The 19,971-nt window shown below is 50.2% G+C and overlaps 1 protein-coding gene and 1 pseudogene across 1 annotated transcript; both read left to right on the top strand.

Moving 5' to 3' along the window:
• Positions 1-6,917: 6,917 nt before the first annotated feature.
• LOC141372015 (melanoma-associated antigen 8-like) lies at positions 6,918-7,909 on the top strand. Its single transcript, XM_073890472.1, is given in 2 exon segments — positions 6,918-7,749; positions 7,752-7,909. Coding segments are annotated over 2 exon segments (990 nt in total).
• Positions 7,910-9,308: 1,399 nt separating this feature from the next.
• Positions 9,309-10,056, top strand: LOC141372017 (melanoma-associated antigen 9-like; annotated as a pseudogene).
• Positions 10,057-19,971: the final 9,915 nt, after the last annotated feature.

The following is a 19,971-nucleotide window of genomic DNA, read 5'->3' as shown; positions in this document are numbered from 1 at the left end:
AGGATGGGTCACCCATATCAGGATCATGGGTCCCTGTAATATATGGCTTTGGAAAACAGTGGGGTTTAACTTTCAGAATTTTTACAATCAGCTGGGAATAACTTGGTATTTTAAAAGTTAGTAGGCTTAACTCTGAAAGATCATGAGGGCAAGAAGAAACTGAGTCCCTGTCACTAAAGTGCTAGCATAAGAGCATATGAACAGCATTTTGAGCAGCACCTGGGACATATTAAAGGAGATTTATTGACCACTTCCAGAACACACTTGGGTGTGTGTGTGTGGGGGGGCGATCTATACGAGACTTCTCCAAGAAGAAAAGAGCTGACCAGTGCCATTTCCTCCCAGACCCCAAGCCAAGATAGCAGCACATGTGCAGGAACGAGTGTAAACACTCTTCGCCTATCTAGATGGCACCATGAAATTCACCCCCACATTCTCCTGCAGATCCATACTACCCAACCCCTCCCATTACACAGGTGTCCATCCAAAGCATCTCCTGCCACAAAACACACTGCCAACAGCCCCAACAGTGTGATGTGACACTCCAAACTGTCTCTCGCCCTGGGGAGAGCGAAAGATACACATGCACATGCGTGTGTCCACAATCCCAGCAGCCAAATATTGGCTAGTAGCACAGAAAATGTGGACTGCCAATCGGGGCAAGGGCAGCCCTAGCAGGTATGACTGCTATTACTGCCCACTTTGGGAGCCTCAAGGCACACGGCAAGGATATCATCCTTCAAGTAGCCCCTGACATGAGCTTAGGGCAGGCATTTTGCTGACTGCTGTCACCTTCCAACTTCTAGCACATGTTGGAGCAGGCTGGTCCCTTCACAGCACAGGGTCAAAAACCTTCTTGGTGTAACAAGGACAGTTGTCAATTGCAGCCAAATGGACTGAAGGAAACTCTAGTCAGGATAGTAAAGTGCACACAATCCACATAGAAACCTCCTTAGAGTACCCCGTTCTGGTCAACCGGGGCATTGTGCTGCTGGACACCACAGGACCTCTTCTTCAAAAAGCCATGACTGTTAAGGTCAAGAAATGTAGCTTATTTTCCAAATACATAGGAAACAAGCACAGAGGGTTACACATAATAATGAGGTGGAGGAATATGTCCCAAAAGAACAAGGGCAAAAGTGCATCAAATTGCTAAATGAACAGAAATAATCAATATGACTGTTATAAATTCAAAGTAATGGCTGTAAGATATTCATGGGATTTGAGAAAAGACTGTAGGCTCTCAGTGAGACAAAGACAGAACATATTGAAGAGACCCAGACTTAGATAAAGAACTCTGTAACTGAAATAAAATACAGTAGGGCAAGCAATAGCATATAAGATGAGGCAGAGGAATGGATCAGGGAACTAAAGGAGTATTAAAGGAAAACAACAAAGATGAACAGCAAAAAATAAAGAAAATAAGAATAATAAAGTATGTGACAAGGTGAAGGGAACTCAGCATATCATCAAGATTAATAACATTCACTTTATAAAGAATCCTGAAGGAGAGAGAGAAAGAGGGGCAGAAAATTTATTTGAAGAAATAATAGCTGAGAATTTCATTAGTTTGGGGAAGGAAAGAGGTATCCAGATCCAGGAGGCACAAAGAAACCCTACCGCCAAAAAATCAACACAAGGAGGTGCAAACAAAGACACCTCATGGCAAAAAGTAGTGATAAAGAGAGAATTATTTTAAAAAGGACTAGAAAAGAAAAGTTACATATAAGGGAAATGACATAAAACTATCAATAAAATTCTTAGAAACTTTGCAGGCCAGAGAGGTGTGGCATGTTACATTAAAAGTGCTGAAAGATACAAGAAAACTTAAAACAATATATTTATGCACACAATATAGGAGTGCTGAAATACATAAAGCAACTCTTAAGAGCCATAAAGGAAGGTAATCACAGTAATACAATACAGGATTTCAAGACCTCACTCACATCAATGGGTAGATTATCTAGCCAGAAAATCCACAAGGAAACAATGACTTTGAATAACACGATGTACCAGATGGACCTACCGGATATACTCAGAACATTTCATTTAAATTATATTGGAATACACAGTCTTTTCCAGTACATGAGGCATTCTCCAAAATGGATCCTATGTTAGGCCACAAAAAAGTCTCAAATTCAAAAAGATTGAAATTGTATCTTGCATTTTTCTCACCACAATAGTATGAAACTAGGAAGCAATTGCAAGAAAAAAAGATGGAAAGAGCACAAATACATGGAGGCTAAATAACATTCTACCAAATATTGAATAGATGAAACAAGAACTAAAAAAGGAAATAAAAAAATATATGCAGAAAAATGAAAATAAACTACAATGATCCAAAATCTTTGGAATGCAGCAAAACTATTCTAAGAGGAGACATTATAACTATACAGAATACATCACAGAGCAAGACAAATATCAAATAAAAAACATAACATTACACTTAAAGGAACTAGGAAAACAAAAACAAAAACCAAGCCAGTAGAAAGAAAAAAAATAAAGATTAATCAAAAACAAATGAAATTTAAACTAAAAAGCAAACAAAACCCAAGAAGACCAAATTAATGAATCCAGGAGCTGTTTTTGTTTTGTTTTTTTAAAATTTTTTATTGTTATGTTAATCACCATACATTATATCATTAGTTATTAAGGCAGTGTTCCATGATTCACTGTTTGTGCATAACACCCAGTGCCCCACGCAGAACATGCCCTCTTTAATAGCCATCACCAGGCTACCCATCCCCCCACCCCCCTCCCCTCCAGAACCCTCAGTTTGTTTTTCGGAGTACACCCTCTCTCATGCTTGGTCTCCCCCTCCGATTTCCCCCCTTTCATTCTTCCCCTCTTGCTATCTTCTTCTTTTTATTTTTTCTTAACTTATATTGCATTATTTGTTTCAGAAGTACAGATCTGTGATTCAACAGTCTTGCACAATTCACAGCACTCACCATAGCACATACACTATGCAATGTCTATCACCCAGCCACCCCATCCCTCCCACCCCACCCCCACTCCAGCAACCCTCAGTATCCTGAGATTAAGAATTCCTCATATCAGTGAGGTCATATGATACATGTATTTCTCTGAATGACTTATTTCACTCAGCATAACACCCTCCAGTTCTATCCGCGTCATTGCAAAAGGCAAGATCGCATTCCTTTTGATGGCTGCTTAATATTCCATTGTGTATATATACCACTTCTTCTCTATCCATTCATCTGTCGATGGTCATCTTGGCTCTTTCCACAGTTTGGCTATTGTGGACATTGCTGTTATAAACATTGGGGTGCACACCCCTTCGGATCCCTACATTTCTATCTTTGTGGTAAATACCCAGTAGTGCAATTGTTGGATCTCCCTTGGGTGGGCAGAGGGGCGGGCCCTGGTCCTGCTGGGCTTCACGCTGAGGATGCAGAGGGAGGACTGAGGGACCCTGGACCCCTGCCCAGCCTCAGTCTGGGAAGGTCCGTGGCGGGGGGGGGTGTTGATGGGAACACGTGGTGAGTCCTGACTTCTGCATCCGGGCCTCAAAGACGCTGGATGCCTTGGCAGAAGGAGTAGGGCCTCCCTCTTTGGGCAGAGGGGAGACATCAGGTCCTGCTGGGCTTTACGGTGAGGATGCAGAAGGAGGATTGAGGGACCCTGGACCCCAGCACAGCGTCAGTCAGGGAAGGTCCATTGGGGGGAGGGGGGCTGTTTGGAACACGTGGTGAGTCTGGACTTCTGAGTCTGGGTCTCAGAGAGACTGAGTTGAGGGCCTGATGAAAGGAGCAGATGCTCAGGTGGGCAGAGGGGAGGGCCCTGGTCACCCAGTCTGGGGGTTGGCTTGGGGAGGCCAGGGATAAACCCTGCAGGAGGACAGAGGGGAGCCCCGCAGAAGCCCACCCATGATGTGAGTCTAGGGAGCCCCCACCGGGCGTGATGGGGACACGTGGCCAGTGCGGCGGACTTCTGCATCTGGGTCTCCCGAGAACCTGGGGTCTTTGGTGGATCGAAGGAGCAGGGCCTCCCTCAGGGGGGCAGAGGGGCAAGCCCAAGTCCTGTTGGGATTTACACTGAAGTTGCAGAGGGAGGACTGAGAGACTCTGGACCCCAGCCCAGAGTCAGTCACTAGAGGCCTGAGTGGAGGACGGGGACACCCCGATTGTGTTCGTGCATGAGCTTGTGTGTCCCCCACTTGCCCATCCAGGTGTCCCCAACACGGGATGCCCCGGTGCCCAGGAGCCGACCCACAGGCAGTAGGGACAGGCAGAGGTATAGGCACCCAGGGAGTCCTGGTGGAGATCAAAAGAAGGCCCGAGAGACCTGGATGCCCCATCTCAGCCTTGGGATGCCCTGGGCTTCGTGGCCGCACATGTTGGTCACAGATTTAACCCGGTGGGTTCAGGGCAGGGAGGGCCTTGGTGATGGCAGACCAGCTAGGGGACAGCAGATGGAGGGGCCTAGGACCTGCCAGGGCTCGAAGCGATGACCCCCAAGGGACTCCCCAGGGAGCCCGCAGGACTGCGGCCCTGATTCAGCCATGGGAGACTCCTGGGATGGAAGAGCCCACACAGTGCGTGGCCACTTTGGCCTCAGGGCCTCCGAGAACCCCTGGCCGTTTGGATGGAGCACTGCCTCGAGTATGCGTGTGGGGGACGTTGGCTTACGTGTTGCTGGGTGGAAATGAGAGGACCAGAAGGAGGACTGCGGGATTGGGGACAGCGAACAGATTCGGTCCCAGGAGGCCCCGGGGCCAGATGGTCACCTAGGGCGTGCCCTGACTTCCCAGCCAGGTCTCCTAGAGCCTGGGGTCTGGGTGAAAGGAGCAGGCTTCAGGGCCCCCCAGGCTGAGCCCGGTCCTGCCAGGATGGAAGGGGAGGACCAGAGGGAGGACTGAATGGGCCGCAGTACGGACAGGCCATGGAGGAGGACCGTTGTGGAGGATGAGCCCATGCCTCCTGTCTGGGGGTCCACATCTGGCTGTTAGAGCCTGAGGGCCTGTGGTGAGAATGAGCGGGCCTGGGGTGGGGCGGGCCTGTGTGTGTGTGAGGGTGGAGTGCGGGGGCGGGGGGGCGGGGCACGGGTCCGGTTGGGATTCAGGGTGTGGACCCTGGGGGAGGACTGGCCGTACCCCCTCCACCCCATCTCAGCAAGAAAGCCAGGGCACCGGAGTCTGGCTGGACCCGATCCAGGGAGGATCGGTCAGTGGGGGCCCAACCTGGCATGCATGCTCACTTGTCTCATGGGCCAGAAGGCGGGAGTCCTCGGGGAGCTGAGGTCTTGGTCTGAGGGGCACATGGCTTCTGTCTCACGTTGGGGACCTGGAAGAAGGGCAGGCCCTGGCAGGAAGAAAGAAGATTAGCGTCCTGGGGGCCTGAGGGCATCTCCACCCCAGGACAGAGGGGCCCGTCCCTACTACCAGCACTTTGGGATCTTGCCGGGGGCTGAGGGGGGGTGGATGGAGACGTGGCCGTTGATGAGGACGTGCTGGCTCCTCACCCTCTTCTGGGAGCTCTCAGGGAGGTGAGGACAATGCTGGGAGAGGTCGCGGTCAGGTCATCTGGGAAGCACAGCTGGGAGACACACAGGAGTCCCTCCTCCTGCCAAGAATCGTTGTGGGGACACCCGAGGGAGGAGTGAGTGACTCTCCACCCACCCCTCGGGACCAGGAAGGGATGGCCCAGAAGTCTGTGCAGCCCCTACCTGGAGGCCCTGGGAACGCTGGGTGGGGCCTGTCAGGCTGCGTCCCTCCTCCTCTCCAGATCCTTCCTCTCAGGATGGAGAGGGCCCGGGCCTGAGGGTCTGGACTCGGGTAGCAGAGGAGGCAGGTGCCCTGGCTCTGGGTCTGGCCCTGATGGTGGGGGGCAGATGAGAAATGAGGGGATGCATCCCACAGCAAGATCCATAGGGCCCAAGCCTACCCTGACGCTGCTGCCTGCCATGGGGAGACGGGTGATCGGTGGGCCAAGTTATTTCTCCTGACTTTTGGGCGCCTGGGTGGCTCAGATGGTTAAGCGTCTGCCTTCGGCTCAGGTCATGATCCCAGGGTCCTGGGATCGAATCCCGCATCGGGCTACCTGCTCCTTGGGAGGTGCTTCTCACTCTGCTTCTCTCTCTCTCTCTCTCCCTCTCTTTCTCTCCTCCTCTGTCTCTCATGAATAAATAAATAAAATCTTTAAAAAAATTATTGTATTTCTCCTGACTTTTCCTTCTGGCGTCTCCCAGAGATGAGGCTTTAGCACCAGGAGGGTGGCCTCCGGTCAACACAGAGAGTTTTCCCAGGCCTTCCGTGGGGTCAAGGTATAGACGGAGAGGTGCGCCCATCCCAGCATAGACGGCACCCGAGCTTGGTCGTCCCTGGGAACCCGAGACAAGCCCTTAGACCTCTGGCAGGCGTGGGCAGAGGTGGGCCCCCTCGCTTACCTTCTGTGGGGTCTCAGGGCTGCACGGTCTTGCTGTGACCCTGTGGCCTCAGGCTGCAGAGGCCCAGGCCCTGCCAGGGGAAATAGCAGTCCCCTGAGGGGCCAAGGAGTGGACCGCCCAGCTTGGACGGATGCGGACCTCACAGAGTCTGCCCCAGCCCTCCTGCCCCACTGGGGGCCGGGGGCTGTGCTCTGTGTCTGCACCCCAAAGTGACTCCTCCTTTTCTCCTCCAGGGGCTTCCAGAATTCAGAGTCGAGGCCTAGGTCTGAGGCAGGAGCCTCTAAGTTCCCAGAGCAGGGGAGGTGCAGGTGAGTGCCAGTGGTCAAGGTGAGGTACTTACTCTGAGCGTGGAGTCAGGGGCTCGCCCGTCCCACCACAGAGGGGACCCCTCAGCACCCAAGTCCGACGCAGCGCACTGTCAGCTCCAAGACTTCAGGCCTCTGCTGCATGGGCTGCACCCTGAGGAGCCATCCCAACTCTTTCTTCAGGTTCAGCCCGACACAAACACCATGCCCCTGGGTCAGAGGAGTGAGGTCTGGAAGCTGGAGGAAGACCCAGGCCCGGCCCAGGGCCTAGTGGAGGCACAGCTGTTGGGGGCTGTGGAGGAGAAGGTTCCCCGCACCCCCTCCTCCTTCTCCACCTTGGCCTCCTCCCAGTCCGCCGCCCCATCGGACTCCTGCTCTGCACTCTTTCTGGTCCCCTCGGAGAGGGGGTCTGCTGCTGGGTTCCAGAGTCATCCCCAGAGCTCTCTGAGTGCCTGCCCCTCCCCCACTGCTCGGGCAGCCACTGCCTGCAGCCAGCCTGACCAGGGCTCCAGCAGCTCCGATGAGGAGGGGTCCAGCCCCTGCGAGGAGCCTGAGGAAGCCCAGCCGGGGCTCCAAAACATAATCCAGGGGAAGCTGGCCAAGCTGGTGGAGTTCCTGCTCCTCAAGTATCACATCAAGATGCCGACCAGCCAGGCAGAGATGCTGGAGATCGTCAGCCAGGATGCCCTGGATGCCTTCCCAGTGATCTTGGGCCAGGCCTCTGAGTGCTTGCAGCTGGTCTTTGGTATGGATGTGAGGGAAGTGGACCCCAGCGACCACTCCTACATCCTGGTCCCCATCCTGGGCCTCACCTATGATGGGATGATGAGCGGTGAGCAGGGAGTGCCCAAGACCGGCCTCCTGGGGGTGAGCCTCCTGCATGGTGACCGTGCCCCTGAGGAGGTGGTGTGGGAAACGCTGGGGGTCATGGGGGTGTATGCCGGCCAGGAGCACGTCATCTACGGGGAGCCTAGGTGGTTCTTCACCAAGGTCTGGGTGCAGGAAGTGTACGTGGAGTACCGGCAGGTGCCCGGCAGTGACCTGCCTGCTACGAGCTCCCGTGGGGTTCCAGGGCCCACGCCGAAACCAGCAAGTTGCAAATGCTGGAGTATTTGCTCCGGGTCAGGCGCGGGCAGCTGGCTTCCTCCCTGGCCCTGTCTGAAGCGGCTGTGAGAGATGAGGAAGAGGGGGCCTGAGCCCTGGAGTCCGCCAGGCCCTTTCCAGGCTTTGCTGGGTTCGGCAGTCTCTCCTGCGGGGTGCTGGGCATGAAGTGAGGCCGCTTGTTGGTTCTTCCCTGTGTGTGTGTTTGTGTGTGCCCATGAAGACAGAGCCCTGGGCATTTTAAGGAGTGCAGGGACAGGAAGAGTTGGGAGAAGAAAGCAGGGCAAGGGGCCTCGTGGGGGTGGGGGGGTTGTTTCCTGGGATGACTCCCACATCCAGAGCTTGGTGTCCTTGAGGAAGCTCTCCTGTGGGGTTCCTTGCCATAGAAGGTTTCAGCCACTTCAGGGGCTGATTGTGTGAGTACCATCCACTTTGTAGCATTTGTTCTTACCCAGTCCAAGAGTTAAGAGTTTTATCATGTTCTTGGGGTGCCTGGGTCCTCTGTTGGTTAAGCATCTGCCATCGGCTCAGGTCAGGATCTCAGGATCCTGGGATCACACCCCACATTGGGCTCCCCGCTCAGTGGAGACTCTGCTTCTCTCTCTCCCCCTGTGTGTGCTTTCTCTTTCTCAAATAAATAAATACCTTTAAGAAAAAGTTTTTTTTCATGCCCTGGACACCAGCCTGGACACCTTGCCTACTTGTTTGGGCTCTGGACTGAAATCACAGGGCATTGGTCTAGGGATGGGTTGGAAAGGTGCAAGAATGGAAGAAGCAAGGGACGGGGGTCAGAAGCTGAAGAGATAGAAGTTTGCTGGTTCTTGCTTCTGATGCCTTCCTGACCATCGTTGTGCAAATGCCAAAGGCAAGCACGCGCACACACGTGTGGGGACAGGGGCAGGAGGGCCCAGGTTCTCTCAGGAGTCGAGGTGAGGACCAGAGGGAGGAATGAAGGACCCTGGACCCAGTAGAGAATCTGTCCTGGGAGGCCTCTGAATGAGACAACGGTGACATGAGGCGTGTTCTGACTTCTGCTCTGGGTCCCAGAGACACTGAGCGCTTGTTGTGAGGAGTGGCCCTCAGGAGCAGGGATGAGGGCACCGGCCATCCAGGGAGTCCAAATGGGGAACAGAGGGTAGGGCTAAGGGACCTGAAGGACCTATCTCGGGGAATCCCTGGACTTTGTAGCCTGATGCGACGTCCACAGTCTTTGCCCGTGGCTCTCAGGGCAATGAGGGCTTTGGTCTGAGGGAACGGGCCTGGAGAGAGCAGAGACAGGATCACAGATGTGCTGCGGCTCATGCTGAAATCCCTGAGGGAGGGCTCAGGGAGGGACCTGGACTCCAGAACAGGGACAACGCACTGAAGCCTGCCCCTGCTGTCCACACTGGGAGGCCTGTTTGTGCCAAGTCCACAGGCGGTGTGTCAGGACGTCCGCATCCAGGTCTGACAGAGCCTGGGGGCCTGCTTTAAAAAACCGGGGGTCAGGAGCTAATGGAGGAAGACCCAGGCCCGGCCCAGGGCCTTGTGGAGGCACAGCTGTCGGGGGCTGGGGAAGAGGAGGTCCCAGCAGCTTCGATGAGGAGGGGTCGAGCACCTGGGAGGAGCCGGAAGTCACGCAACCCTCTCTCCAGGACAAATTCCACGTGAAAGTGGCTGCCCTGGTGGGGTTCCTGCTCCTCAAATACCGCAACAAGCAGCCGACCCGCCAGGCAGAGATGCTGGAGATCATCAGCAAAGATTACCAGGACGACTTCCCAGTGATCTTGGGCCAAGCCTCCGAGTGCATGTGGCTGGTCTTTGGCGTGGACCTGAAGGAAGTGGACCACAGTGACCACTCCTACGTCCTGGTCAATGTCCTGGGTCTCACCTGTGATGGGATGCTGAGCGGTGAGCATAGCATGCCCAAGACCGGCCTCCTGGTGCTGCTACTGGGGGTGAGCCTCCTGCATGGCAACTGTGCTCTCGAGGAGGAGGTGTGGGAAACACTGGGGGTCATGGGGTGTATGCCGGCCAGGAGCACATCATCTATGGGGAGCCCAGGGAGCTCCTCACCAAAGTCTGGGTGCAGGAAGGGTACCTGGAGTACCGGCAGGTGCCTGGCAGCGACCGTGCCCGCTACGAGTTCCCGTGGGGTCGCAGGGCCCATGCTGAAGAAGCAAGTTTCAAGTGCTGGAATATTTGCTCCGGGTCAGGCGCGAGCAGCTGGCTTCCTCCCTGGCCCTGTCTGAAGGAGCTATGAGAGATGAGGGAGAGGAGTCCTGAGTCCCAGTGGCGGCCAGGCCCTTTCCAGGCTTTGGTGGGGTCGGCAGCTTCTCCTGCAGGGTGCTGGGCATGAAGTGAGGCCACATTGTGGTTCTTCCATGTGTGTGTGTGAAAAGAGAGAGCCCCGGGAGTTCTAAGTAAGGCAGGGCCAGGGAGGGTTGGGGGAAGAAAGCAGGGTGAAGAGCCAGCATCTCTGGGGGCCTGTTCTCTGCGATGACTCTGACAACCAGAGCTTGGGTTTCTTGAGGAAGATCTCAAATGTTGTTCCTTGGAGTAGAAGATTTAACCAGCTTCGGCAGGTAAATGTGTGCGTGACATCCACCCCACAGCATTTGGACTTACCCAGTTCAAGAGTTTTAAGAGTTTTGTCATGTTCTGGAAATAAGGTGAGAGATCTTCCCTCCTTGTTTGGGTTCTGGAATGAAATCACGGGGCATTGGCATAGGAATTTGTTGGAAAGGTGGAAAAATGGAGCAGTCAAGTGATGGGGTCAGGAAATATGGAAATAAAAGATTATTCATTTTTGATTCTTACTCCTTCTCGTCTCTCATTCTGCAAAAGTAACATAGATGCGTGCGCCTTCATTCACTGAGTTCCTCAAGAAAAGAGGAGAAATGACATCTCAGCACAGAGGGAGCCCTGCTCATTGGCTCCTTGATTCCCAGACATGGGCTGAGTTCTGCTCTCTGGAAGGCCCTGTGTGTGAGCAGTGAGGACATTAGGAAAAGCAGGATACGTTCCACCCTTAGGGGACAGTCTAGCAGCTGCTCTCATGGCAGGAAAGTGGGGAGAGGTGCCCTGAGACCTGCAGAAGAAGTGGAAGAAATGTGAGGGAGTGCGGCTCCCGGGGCAAGCACTGCAGTGGAAGTGCCCCTGGTCTGGGTGGCTCAGGGTGTCGGGTCACCATGCTTCCTCCTGTGCAGCTGATCACCATGAACCTGGGGGGTGACAGTGGCCCTACTTGGAGACAGGATACCTTAGAGGTGGGAGCAAAGTCTGAAATGGATAATTGCTCTGAGAATTTCCTTCTGGATCATGGACAAACCAGGGAGAAATCTCCTGGGGCAGGAAAAGAAGGTATCCTGCACTCTCATCCCAAGGCCTTTGAACACAGTGCACAGACAGGTGTTTTATATCCATCATCTGCAAGTATTTCTGAAGAAATACAGTGATATTTCTTTGAAGTGGAGCCCAGAAGACTCTAGACTGGCACTCTTGTCCTAACCATGCAAAGCCAGAACCCACTGCATTAAAAAGCCATTTTAGTTTGATTATCTGGAGTGTAATTTGGACAGCTATAAGTAAGCAAAGTCTAGGTTTCGGTGGGGGGAGAAATGAGTGAAAGGAGTGGTTTGGTGGAAGAGCAGCTGGAGGGAGGGAAGGAGCTGGTCTTTGACTCACATTCTAGGAGCTTTGTATTGTGTCCAGCTGGGACAATTCCCTCACAGGTGAATGCCATACATATTCCCATATATCTCACATATATCCTCTGATTTAGAAAATGGATTGAATTTTACTTATGAAGCACCCTCTTTGGCTGATTAGCTATTCCATGTCCTATTGAGCTGCACATTCTCTAACATGACCTCGGTAACAAAAAAAAAAAAAAAAAATACCCCAGAGTAGAGAGTGGAAAGCCCTGGGATCAAAACAACACATGAAATCACTGCCATTCATCAAAGTTCCAATATGTGCCAAGCACTGTGCAAGGTGCTTTCCATATATCACACGCATTCCTGCAGTCCTGCAAGACGGGGCTTATCAAACTCACTCACTTAACTCCCTCACTTCAGAAAGAACCTGAGGCTCCTAGGACTTAGTCATTTTCCCATGATCACGTGGCTAGTGAGTGACAGGGCAGAGACTAGAACCCGGGTCTGGATTCATTTGGAGTGCATGCTGTTCCCCCCCACTGCAGCCTGTGTCCAACCTTCTGAGTCCTACATCATTCCTGAGGACAGCATGGTGTCTTCCAGGTGACAAAAAGAAGGATGCTGTGGCTAAGGTACTAAAAAACCTGTTGCTAAGGAAGGAAGGTGACAAAGAGAATCAAACAGCTTTTGGGTACTGTCTGTGGGATTTATTAACCTAGAGTTCTTCTGCCTGAACCTCAGAGTTCTTTGAAAACTGACTGCCCAGGCGCTGGCAATTTTTCCAGACTTGGCACTTTCCCAAATTACAGCAGCCTTTCCCTGGCATTCCCCTGTGTGCTCTTCCGTCTCACTCTTGAACCTGGCCTGCTAAGGAGCTCATCACTGGTCCCCATGGAACAGCTAGGAATCACCTCTTCCCCAACATAGAACCTAACTCTCTGTAGTAATCCTCTGGTCACTAAATGAAGAAGTGAATCCTCCCTGCTGAGATCACAGAATCGTTTGAAAATTAGATGTCATCCTGTACTTGAAAGTATCTGTCACACAGGAGGTGCTTGAAAATTTCAAAGAATTCCAAGGCAAACAGACCTCAAAAACACCTCCCCTGGGATGCCTGGGTGGCTCAGTCAGTTAAGCATCTGCCTTTGGCTCAGGTCATGATCCAAGGGTCCTGGGCTCGAGTCCCACATCAGGCTCCCTGCTCAATGGGGAGCCTGCTTCTCCCTCTGCCCGCTGTTCCCCCTGCTTGTGGAATCTCTTTCTCTCTCTCTCTCTCTCACTGACAAATAAAAAAAATCTTAAAAAAAGAAACTCCTCCCAGCAATAAAGTCAGTCATAACAAATTATAATAGTTGCATTTGGTTAAGCCCCTACTGTGTAACAATACATGGGAGAAACTTTAATGTTCATCCATAGTGTGTCTTGCTTTCCTTCCAGAATACAGGGGACACCACCTTGCCAGTCCCCTTGTAGTTAGGGAGGGTTGTGTGATGACCCTTTGCCATGGATATGTGAGCAGAACCATTGTTTCTCACGTCCAGGCGTTTGCGAGGCAGTACGTCCACTCCATGCTGTCTCCCTTGATTCACCAGCAAACATGGTGACCCCGTGTTGAGATAGGAGAGCCACAAGATGAAAGCAACCTGGACCCAGGGTCTAGGAAAAGCAGAGGGCCCCTGCCAAACTGTATCAGAATTTGTGAGCACAAAGATGCACTTCTGTTGTGTTAGCCCTTCAAATGTCACAGTTTGTTACATCAGTTAGCAGTTCCTTTCATGCAGCCGCTTTTTTTGTTAGGCTTATCTAGCAATTTTACTTAAGAAGGTAGTAGTGCATATCTTCCTATTGCAAAAAAAACTTCTAAAAATACAGATGAGTCATAATATTCCCTTTTCAAAGTTCCTCCACAATTCAGCCTCCTCCTCAGAAGTCACCATGAATAACAATCTAGTGTGTGTTATTTTTATTTTTTTAATTTAAAACATTTTCTTTTCTTTGAGAGAGAGAAAGAGTGTGTGATGGAGGGAGGGGCAAATAGAGAGAGAAAGAGAGAGAGAGAGAGAGACTCTCAAGCAGGCTCCATGCAGAGCCCGACTCGGAGCTCCGTCTCAGGACCCTGAGATCATGACTTGAACCGAAATCAAGAGTCTGACGCTTAACCAGCTTAGCCACCCAGGCGCCCCTAGTGTGTGTTATTCTAAAGGTGACTATGGCTTTTTCATAGATATGCTCTACAAATATATTGTTTTTATTCAACCTAACCCGTAATACTGTGCATATTGATCTGCCACTAGCATTTGTCACTTAATAAAATGGATGCAGGATCTTCCCATAACGGCACATATAGACCTACCTCACTTTTGAAAGTATTCCCTGGAATGTTAAAGTTTGTATATACCATAATTAATCACATAAACAATTTTTTCCTGATGGAAACAAGTCGTTTTCCCTTTATTGTATGACTAATAAAATGAAAACAACATCTTTGACTATGAATCCTTGGATAGATATGAATGTTTTCTAATAAGATATACATACTAACACAGGCATTGGGTTAGAGTGGAGAGGGTGTGAACTGTTTAACATTTCATAAATGCGTCTGAAATTTTATTCCACAAGTGCTATACCAGTTTGCATTCTCATAAAAATTAGAAATGATTTAAGATTCTGCAGTATCCACAAGACATTTCCCCCTCTACTTTGAGAAAGAGGGATTTGGCCAGAATGACCAGCAGCCAGGGGAGGAGACCAGCCAGGACACCCTCAGCTAGTGAGGGACACTGACAGCATCCTGGGGAAAGTGATGGCCAGAGTCCATGAGGGAAAACGAGTACGAAACCAAGTCCAGAGAGCCCCAGGCAGGCTGGCAGTCAGGGCTCTGAATCTAGAGTTCAGCTTAGGGGGAAAGGGGCCAAAAGGAGAGACGGTGGAGAGGCGGAGGGATTCAGGAAAAAGAACGTGGAAGGGCTGGGGAAGCCTCTGAATCATTATCACCAGCTGGAAGTTGCGGGGTGGTCTGACAGGGCAGGTCTGTTGGATGAATGGATCGGCATAATGCCAGACACCCCACTACTGTAGAGTCCCCCTACCTCTGTCAGGAAGAGTACACTTGTCTCCCTGCCCCTGAATTCAGGTGAGCAACATCTCTTGATTACTCTAGTGGTCCTGGGCATCCTTGCCGGGGTCCCAGGGCTGGGAGCTGTCATGATGCCTGCTGGAGGCAGGGGGCTTTCCCCCTGGGTGGAATGCAACCCCACATAGAGGGTGGGGCTATGTGAGTGAGGGGTGGGTGACCGAGGCAGGACAGCTGAGATGGGCCAGGAATACCCAGGAGCAGTGGAAGGGAGCATGCTGCTAGCTGCAGGGAGGGTGAAATTGGAAGGAGAAAGCCCTGGGGCCAATCACCTCAGACTCTGCAGATAAAGGGCTGGGCATGGACACGCTTCAAAGCTGTCCAAATGGTGTCCACGGCTCAGACTACCTTCCCGGCTCCTGAGGTCGTGGCATAGCAGGGGCGGGTGTCCTGTCCTGTGGCTAGGACGGCTGGCCTGTGTTGGCACCAGTCTGCAGGGTGGGCGGAAAATCTGAGGAGATGGCTTTTTCTTATCCAACTGATAAGAAAGTGTGGGCGCCAGTGCAGGACAAGGAGCATAAATGGGCTGGGGAAATCTGATAGACCGTGTTTCCTAGGAAGGAAGCTCCACGGACCATCCTGTTGAGAGCAACCCCACCTCCAAGCTGGTGTTTGGACCTGGGGAGGAGACGTCCATGGTGACACCCTCAATAATAGTTTCCATAGGAATTCTGAAGTTCCGTGAGCAGTTGGAGAACTGGGTTTCATCCATGGAGTTGGAAGCCTCAGGCAGGGGGCAGGCTCCACATTTTGAATCAGGGAATGGCACCCTCCAGCAACTTGATTCATCCAGCTAACATTTATTGAACATATGCTGAGAAAGAATATCAAGTAGACAAAACAAAATAACATAACAAAGCACTTAATTCAGCCTGAATGGGAGGATGGTGAGAGATGTGATGTAAAAGAGTTTTAGGAAGTTAGGAACTTTGAGATGGCAGGTAAAGTCTATAATGACCCTGAATTCCGAGATTTCTCAATTGGCAGAAGCTTTTCCTCTCATCTGAGATTGAGTATCAGGGAGGAAGAAGTGGTAGTAAGTTAATGAGCAAAGGTGTAGAGGATGCAGTCAGTGTGAGCCATGTAAGCAGTGAGCTTCTGCCAGCTGTCCAGGTGGGGCTGTGCAGTGGGTAGGAGGAAACATGGGTCTAACAGGAGGGGAGCTTGGGCTGGGCATTTTAGGTTGCATCAGTAGGGGTAATTTGAGACCTTAGGTTTAGGTTTAAAAAAGCGTTGCATGGATAGTGGTCTACGTGCTATAGTAGGCCATCTTCTCTCCAGCAAACACAGTTGGAAACTAAAGGCACATATTAAATTTAGGAAAGACTTTAATGGGAGAAAATATTCAACCAGAAAATCAATTACAGAAAATTTTTATAAAATATATATTCTGTGTATTTGTGGCTCCTATGTATAGTTTTACAATAATGACCTTTCAGTTTCACATCTGCTGTTTCAGATCACTTTTAAGGAATTTACTCTTGACAGCCTTTGGCAAAACTGAGCATACTCTCTGCCTCCCCCAATATCCAGACACTAACTTTTCAAGTCTGGTGTGTGAGTTTTAGGCAGTTGGCAGCTCTTCAGTAACAAAAGTTGCTCATAAAAATCAGATCAGGGGTCTGGAAGTATCCTTCGACTCAGATATCTAGAGGCTGGGATTCCATGATGTGTCATTTATCTAGTGGACAGTGGTCATCAAAATTTTAGGTGTAGGACCTCTTATTTCCTTCCACAGAAGAATCGCTTCCACAGAAATCCACTTCATGAACATGAACACAAAAAAGATGGATCAGTCCCTGAGCTCATGGAGGTAGCATTCTGAAAGAAAGAACACAGCACAGTGAAGCAATGTCAGTGTCTCCTGGGATGAGTGTTTGAGCTCAGGGGATGGACAGAAGGGCCTCGGCAATGGACTAGTTTGTAGAGGGAGATGTTCTCTGAGGAGTTCCTGCGGCAACCCTAAGTGGCAAGGCTCATGGAGATTCGGAGCAGCACTCCAGGGGAGAGAGCTAGTGAAAGGGGGTGACATGCAGACGTGGGGAGCTAGACCGTGCAGTAGAACAAGGAACATGTGTCCACAGGAGGTCTCAGCAGGACCAGTGTGGGATACAGGGGATTGCTTAGTTTTCACTCAGTCCTCCACAGGGAGATCAGCTGAATGGGCAGAGAGGAGCAAAGCTGGGCACATGGGTGTTTATTGGAAGGGAGTCCAGGAGGGCATTTGGGTTTGGGCATGAGCGAGTAGGAGACTGGGGCCATTTGTGAAGCTGAACTGGGTGGATCATCTCTGGATTTGTGTAGCATTGTCCCACAGGGTTTTCTTCATTTTCACAGTGGAAAGCAGAGGCCTGCAGAGGCTTCTACAAGTTGCAGCACAGCTATACAACCTTGAGGCTCATTGCGTGTTCTGACACTCTGAGAACCCTGTTTCAGGCGAGTATCCTTAGGAAATGGCTGCAGCTGCACCTGGAACAGCCCCTCCAGCTCACCACCCTGCAGTCAGGTCCTCGCACTGCTGCCACACTGAGGGGCGCAGTATGAGCAAGTTAAAACTGTCTTCACTTTTGCCCTGTGGAATTGAAATGCCTGAATTTGGGAATGTGGTTTAAGGACCTCACTTCCATTTCAGGAAACCCACACCTTGAAGGAAATGTTCAGGGTAAATTTTGGCAACAGAGTTTCCCAAAGAGAAGTGTTAACTTGCCCTGAATGAATGGGCTCCCCCATCTGTGGGGTCAGTCATGATGGACTGTAGAGAGAGCTGTTCTGGAAGAAACAGTTGGCTTGAAATGCCTGATCAGTACTTTGGGGGGTTCAAGGATATTCTCTTCATCCTGTCTTATTGCGGTGGTCTGAAAAGTCACCATACTCCAGCAGTTCTGTGTGATGTGTGTTCCCCAGTGCAAGAGGAGAGGCTCGCTTTGGCTAAACAGAGCAAGAGTTTGCCAGTCAGGAAGCAAGCACCTGGGGACTGCAGCCCAGAGAAGGCTGGATCAGGCATGGGAATGGTCCTGGGGATATGCCTGAAGGGAGAACCCTTCATGAGAACCCTGGCCCTGTGTTCAGTGGTGAGTGGTCTGCCTCCCCTAGGGAGTGCCAGGGTGGATGTGAGAGGACCCCACACCTGCCCCAGGCTGATGCAGAGAGAGGGAGAGACTGATCATTGGAGCTTGGAGGTGAGCTAACTACCAGGCTATGCTCCCTTTGTGACCGCACTGTGATGGATTGGAAGAGGGTAAAGTTCATTCCCAAGCTGGCATTTGCAAAAGTGAGTAGGGAGGGGAACTTGCGTCTAATTTCACACTAGTCAGCCCACCAGCTCGGGGCTCACCTTTTCTATGTGGCCTGGGCTCCCTCAGCAGGTCCTGGGAGGACGATATCTAGGGGGAGGGCACTAGTTGAAGGGGCCACCTAGACTTGAGGTTTGAGCAAGCCCAACAGCAGTGCCAGCCATCTCAGTAAGCCCACCCTTCTTCCACCAACATAAACAAAAGTTCTCAAATGATGTCCATTTACACAGAACACACTTTTCCTAAAATCTTCCCCTCCCAACTAGACTTCTGGCCCTTACAAAGGCCTCATCAATGCACAGAAATAAATTCAGCACACATGTTTTTAGCTGTCATGTGCCCTCATCTCTGGCTTCTGGTAAGAATGACAGGAAGATGTGACACTCCCCACAGGTGCACTGGAACCTCACGGCTGTGTTTGGCCAGACTTCAGTTTGCTTCTTCTAGTTTGGGCACATAACTGGGGCTTCTCATACTAGCCACGCTCTTGTAGACCCACCACCTGCTCATACACCAGAATGAAGACAATCCAGAGTCAAATAACATAAGACCCCAAATAGGCAAGGTGGATAATCAAGAACATTCACCATGCCAAATTCCAGAAAAAGGTCATCTTGACCATGCCACACAATCCAAAGATCGCTAAGATCAATGATGACCTAGATGTTGGGATTTCCAATGGGTTTGAAAGGAACCATTATAAAAATGCTTCCACAAGCTATTGCAGTTGTGATGGAATCAAAGGAAAGTAAGTCTCAGGACAGAAAGATATAAAAAAGAATGTAATTAACAATTAGAACTGAAAAAATATAACTAAATTTTTTGCAACGCAGTAAATTGCCTCAGTAGGACAATGTAGATAACAGAGGAAAGAGTCAGTACCTTGAAGGTAGAACAACAGAAAGTATCTCATATGAACAATGGAGAGAAAAAAAATCTACAAAAGCAAAAATCTATTCATGTCACAAGAATCCCAGAATGAGAAAAAAAGAAAAGTAAGGATTAAAGCGTATTTGAAAGAAATGTAAAGGAAAAAAAGAAGAATACCTTGGGAAAACATGGCTGATCATCTCCCAAAGTTGACAAAAGACATGAGCCTAAAATTTAAGAAATGGACAAAACCCAAACAAAGGGAACCCAAGATAGTCATCAAGACACATGGTATAGACTAAATTCGGTCCCCCATCCCATTCACATGTTTCAGTTCTAACCCCTATGATACTGGACCTGGCACCTTGGGAGGAACATAGGTTGAGTTAGGTCACAAGGTTAGGACTCTCATGATGGGGTTAGCATGCTTATGACAAGAGACACAGAGAGCTTGCACTCTCCATGCACAGCTACAAAGAAAGGCTATGTGAGCACAAAGCCAGAAGGTGGTTATCAACAAACCTCCAGGAGGATGGGCTTCCTCAGAACCTGACCACATTGGTGCCTTATGTTGGACTTCTACCCAGCAGAATTGTGAGAAAATACATTACGGATGTTTAGCCATTTTCTAAACTTAGCATTTGGTGCATTTTTACACAAGACAAGAAAGGAGGATTCATAAGGTATAACACTGGACTTTATCAAGATTAAAACCTGTTGTTGTAAAGATCTTGTTAGGAGGATGAAAAGACAAGCTATACACTAGGTGAATATGTTTTCAAACCACTTATCTGACAAAGAACTTCTATCTATAATATATGAAAAATTAAAACACAACCGGGGGAGAGAAAAAAACTATCCAAATAGCAAGTGGGCAAAAGTCATGAACAGACATTTCAGCAAAGAAAACATGCAGAGGGCAAATAAGCACAAGAAAAACTACACATTAGTTGCCATGAGGGAAATGTAAAGGAAAACCTGATTGAGTAATCACTACTACCTACCTGTTAGGAAAGCTCCTTAATATAAAACAGAGTAAAAACATCAAATGTTGGAAAGAGCCAGATCTCCTACATTGCTGGTGGGAATGTAAATGGAACAGTCACTCTGGTAAGACAGTTTGACTGGTTATGCAAAAGCAAAACATAAATGCCACAACCCAGGAATCACTGTCCTGGACATTTATCCTCGAGAATGAAAATTTAAGATCCCACAAAACAATA

Source organism: Callorhinus ursinus, unplaced genomic scaffold (assembly GCF_003265705.2).
Source record: "Callorhinus ursinus isolate GAN/ISIS: 27379988/994484 unplaced genomic scaffold, GSC_fseal_2.0 scaffold321, whole genome shotgun sequence".
NCBI classification, from domain to species: domain Eukaryota; kingdom Metazoa; phylum Chordata; class Mammalia; order Carnivora; family Otariidae; genus Callorhinus; species Callorhinus ursinus.
Note: the sequence above shows the minus strand (reverse complement) of the source record. Positions and strands in the feature narration are given on the sequence as shown.